At 42.7% G+C, this 5,262-nt stretch overlaps 1 protein-coding gene across 1 annotated transcript in view; it reads left to right on the forward strand.

The window, feature by feature from the left end:
- Nucleotides 1-3,407, forward strand: part of SF3B6 (splicing factor 3b subunit 6) — a 27,741-nt gene extending 24,334 nt beyond the window's left edge. Inside the window, exons 3-4 of the mRNA XM_040348508.1 lie at nt 288-426; nt 2,302-3,407. Coding sequence (XP_040204442.1) covers nt 288-426; nt 2,302-2,391 — 229 coding nt within the window. The 3' untranslated portion in view covers nt 2,392-3,407. The remainder of the gene's footprint in view (nt 1-287; nt 427-2,301) is intronic.
- The last annotated feature ends 1,855 nt before the right edge of the window (nt 3,408-5,262 follow it).

Below are 5,262 nucleotides of genomic sequence, written 5' to 3' on the forward strand. Positions count from 1 at the left end.
AAATGGTTGCCTATTGTATTGGCACGCATCTTGCTTTTATTGGCCAGAAAAAAATAAGCCAAGCTTTTTCATAAGCTGTTTCCCAGACCTCCATCCCCTCTACTAGCACAGAATTTGCCATTCAGCTGACACTGACACTGGTAGGGTAACTGGTGTCTCAGCAGAGTGATGGCGATTTTGCGTATATTCATTAAACATTGGCTGAAAGTGGCATTTGAGAACAGACGTGGAATATGCTGCTATGTACCTTATTGGTCTCTCAATGTTCTGTCTTGTGTGTTTTTCAGGGGAAACACGCCGGAGTCCAGAGGCACTGCATATGTGGTCTATGAAGACATCTTTGATGCCAAAAATGCCTGTGATCATCTGTCTGGTTTTAACGTCTGCAACAGATACTTGGTTGTCTTGTACTATAATGCAAACAGGGTAAGTGATGCTGTGGCTTATTTATCAACATGCTTTCTAGCATTTAGACAGGTATGATCTTCATCTTTGAATGAGGTCCTCAAAATGTTTGACCCTTCGTAAAAACCCTTCTGTTAAATAGATTTTATTACATTGTCCTTTCCACCTCAAAGCAGCTCTTACTATGACATGTTAGAGTAAACACCCTACATTTACAATTACAGAGCTGTTCTTTGTCACATGACCAAATTGTGTGTCTGTCGTCAATGCAGACACATTTAAGGGAGGTGTCATACATGTCAAATGAGGAAACTGCCATTGGTGGTTTGCTTTTTGAAATGCATGCTATGGAGCTTTCATCCCTTTTTCACTAGTAAGTCGCTGGCTTGCACGTTCAAAAAGTCTGCAGTGGTATATTTTTGACCTGACTAGCTCCTACAGATATATGATAAAAGCTAGTCATCCATGCAGGTTCTCTATAGAAGGTACCGTATATACTCGAGTATAAGCTGACCCGAATATAAGCAGAGGCACCTAATTTTAGCACAAAAAAAAATGGGAAAACGTACTGACTGGAGTATAAGCATGTATAAGGTGTCCATGCCTCACTGTGTCCATGCCTCACTGTGTCCATGCCTCACTGTGTCCATGCCTCACTGTGTCCATGCCTCACTGTGTCCATGCCTCACTGTGTCCATGCCTCACTGTGTCCATGCCTCACTGTGTCCATGCCTCACTGTGTCCATGCCTCGACTTACGTTTAATGGGAGTGTATAGAAGGGGTGCTCGACTTTGAAAAATCGGTGCTCCACGGCTGTATATCTCCTCGGACAACAAACTTTGCACACCTGTAGAGGAAAAGTGGGGCTATATGTCTGCCAAGTCCGGCTGGTACCGGGTCCCCAAAGTCCAGGCGCAAAAAGGTGACTTGAGTATAAGCCGAGGGGGGCATTTTCAGCACAAAAAAGTTTGCAGAAAAACTTGGCTTATACTCAAGTATATACGATATCTGTCTAGCCACATATCTGTCTAAGCACAGAAATGTGTGTTTGCCTCAGACCAACGTACAGGTTTGTGCCCATGGGGGGATGTTCCTGATGCTGGGTGTCTCAGAGAAAACTTTGGTCAGAAACATCTATCCCAGCTATATAGGAGTTTCAGAGCAGGTTCAACCATTGTCATGGAGTAGCCTTCAAATGTATAGAACATAAGCAGAAGGATTTGATAAACGTTCTTTGTCTAACACCACTACTAAGATGAGGCAAGTCCAGCTAGACTAAGGCTGCATTCACACCTAGGCGTAGGCGATTTGCATCGTTTTTTACCGCGATTTTCGCTGGAGGGGTGATTACACATTGTGTAATATGCCCGAACGCTGAAGACGCCTGAAAAAAAGGGTCAGGGACTTGTTTTGAGTTTCGGCGTGGAGATGTGAACCATCTCCATAGCCGACAATGTTAAATCACCCCTCCAGCGTATTGCAGGCTGCAATAGCGGCGGGCGTGAAAACGCCTAGGTGTGAATGGAGCCTAAGAGCTCAGTTTGTCAGGGCAAGGTAGAGGAACTGTAGGGTGGGAGCTTTGTTTTTTAGCCAAATTATCAATTTACTACTCCTGCTTCCTAGTTATTCACAACGGGAACTCCTGTTAGGATAGAGATATGGGAACTGCCACTATCTTTAAAGTCTATTGACTGTTACTGGCATAAATGTGCATATTGGGTGTCCTGCACAAGGTCAGTGACTCGCCAAGTAGTGTGGGATAAGGATAACGCCTTTAATGGTGGTTGTCCTCTCTAGTCATCTTTCTGCTCCTGCCGCAGTGTCGTGTTAAACCCCAGGGTTCTCTGTGTTTGTGAAGTTTGCAGATGACTGAACACAACATTGTTTTATTTCAGGCATTCCAGAAGATGGACACAAAGAAAAAAGAAGAGCAGCTCAAACTTCTCAAAGAGAAATATGGAATCAACACCGACCCACCCAAATAATCCCACTTAATTTTGCTGATTTTTACCCCCCCCCACCACACTTTTTTTTCCTTCTTTTGTTTGTTTTTAAAACTTTGCCAGTTCCTAAATACAAGGAGTTGTGGAAGGGATACAGTATATGGACTAATTTATCTTTATGCAACTCTTCCCTTGAGGAGTGAATATGTTGAAACTGATCTGTCACCAGACGCTGCTTTGCCTTTACTTTAAGGTCCGGCTTCCACATACCTATAGTTCATTTTTGATGAGCGCTGAAGTTTTCATATTTCTGGTGAGATTTTTCTGGTGTCCTTGTTGCAGACATATTATAAGGCCAAGCTACATGGCCATCCTCCTTCCCTGTGAAAATGGGATCATTCTGTAATGGCTCTGCAAACTGACAGAAGTTAGATCTCCGGTGCAGTATTGTAACCTGGAGTTCATGAGCGATAGAAGAAAGCATGCCAATTCACCTAAAACCATATTATCTGGTATGGAAAAAATGTAAAACTCAATTGGAATAAAAAAAAAACCAAGGTGACATAAACACTGCATGAAAACAGTAGAGGCTAAGTTGATAATTAGGTGTGATCCTGTTAAACTTTTTATTCTGGTGTTTGTGGATTGAGCCTTTAAGCATTTTTTTGCTCCCTCTGCAAAAAACAGAATTTCCAGTCTGGAGGCTGCTAATTGGACCTCTCCCTGAACAGTGCCTCAATATGCCGCCCATGTCCCCTTCTCATGGCAAAGCTCATGCTCCCTGCTGATTGTGCTACTGTGGCTCTGTTTTCATGCAGCCTGAGTTTATTGCTCACTTTATCTTCATGTTCATGGTCAGGTGTAAATAAAGTAAGTTTTCCTGGCAATACAGAACATTATTGGAACCTGTTGGTGAGCTAATTGAAGGCATTGATATGTTGATTCTTCGGGGTAGTGTCTTCGAAGACGATGAAAGAATTCCTTAAAGGTCTGCTAGGTTTTCATTCACCAAAATGCAATGTATTTGTGTCATTGTAATTAAACCTTTTCCACAGTAAGTGTGTTTTTATGTTTTATTTTTTATTCTGTCTTTAAGACCGCAACATGGACAGACGAATACAAGGAGCCAGGGGCATATGTTTTACTTATGTGTTATGTTCAATTTAGTTTTATTGGCGCGATGGATGCAGACAAAGATCTCATTGCATTTCTACTATCCATTAGGGGCCTTACTACATATTATCTGCTAAAGGTGTTCATTAACCCCTTGTCTGACAAGGTCCATTTATAAATAGTGCAGCATCCACGGGGTATAAGACAGAAGCAGCTGTGAGCTTAGTATTGATTTTTACAGCCAGTGAAGGGCTGTCAAAAGTAATTCAGCAACTCTTAGGGGCTCCAATGGTGTTAAACCCCCCCCCCTCCCCCCAATCTCCCCTTTAACCACACAACCTCCCACCCTGAGACTGATTTTTTTTTTGTATGCCCCTAAAAAAACATCTTGCATCCTCTCCGTAGCAGTCCCTGCAGTACATCTTCTCCACCACAAGATGTCTTCCAGGATGAATGACAACCAGGGGTTTGTTTACTAAAGCTGGAGAGTGCAAAATCATTTCTATGCAGACATGAGCCTGAATCGGCTTCTAACCACCGCTTGTTCTATTGAGCTTTGGCAACAAAACCTGCACACTGATTGGATTCTTTTCAGAAGTGAGCCGTTTGCACTCTCCAGCATTAGTAAATATACCCGCAGTGTCATTCAAATTGAGGCCTAGCTATGTGTGCAGGCCTTCATAATTGTCAATTGCGGGGATGTCCTCACGAAAACCTTCACTCTATGTTATGATACAGAGGGTGGCGTTGACATCACCGTGCCCTCTCTACTGTCTGCATTATTGATGACTGCCCACTGCTGGAGGAAGAGAGAGAGCACATCAAATGACTTGGCCTAAAGACATCTGGAAAAGGTATACAATAATTTTTTTTTTTAAGTTTTATAGAAGTAGTTGATCTTAAGTCTTTTTATCCAAGAATCATACTTGCCCATGCTGCATCTGTCCCCTGCCGTCTCTAACTTTGGGCACTGAGTGAACAAAACCACTGATCGCTCAGTTCCCACTGCTCCGTTAACAGAGAGCTGGTGACCGCCAGTCATTGGCTCTCTGCTCGCACGCTTACTGGAGCGCTGGGTTGTGGAGGGGGGAGCAGCTGGCTCAGGCTCTCGGCGGCTTACTGAGGGGCTGTGTCAGGTGCCTGTCCAGGGTTGTGGCTGGATTCTGACCATATTGTCGTAATTTTTCCCTTCTTTGGTGTCAGCCGACAATGGGCTTCAGCACGCTGTCTGCTGCAAACAGGTCACAGGAGTGTAGAACGAACTGCACTTCTCTGATCCACAGCCAAAACGAGCTTTGCTTGTACTCAGTCAAACCATTAGACATAAAACGTGCAATCGTTTTTTTTTCATGTGATTTTATTTGTTGACTGATGAAAGCTTTTGTAGAATATATTCAATTGTATGATTCTCAGCTGAGGGTTGAAAAGTTATAATGTAATTATGTAATGGCCACTTGGTGGCGCTGTGTTTTTGGTGAATGGATTGCGTGCAGTATGTCTGCAAACGAAACCTCTTCTTCCAGTGGAATAGATGTCCCCGTTCTTTTATTGTTTGTTTTTGTCACTTTAAGAATGATCAAAGGTTTTGTGATTGAGAGTGCTGGCTGGCCTGTTATATGAAGTCACTGCAAGAGATTCACAGCATGGGGGGGTGAAAATAAGTTTTTTTTTTTTTTTTTTTTTAATTGTCACTTTTCTGAAAACCTGATGTCATTCTGGTAAGCTTTTATATCTACTTTTTAAATATATGGATCGGTTTTTATTCTAATTATTACAGGCATTGTTGTACCATAGAGCTCA

The sequence above is a fragment of the Rana temporaria genome, chromosome 4, assembly GCF_905171775.1.
Source record: "Rana temporaria chromosome 4, aRanTem1.1, whole genome shotgun sequence".
Taxonomy (NCBI): Eukaryota; Metazoa; Chordata; class Amphibia; order Anura; family Ranidae; genus Rana; species Rana temporaria.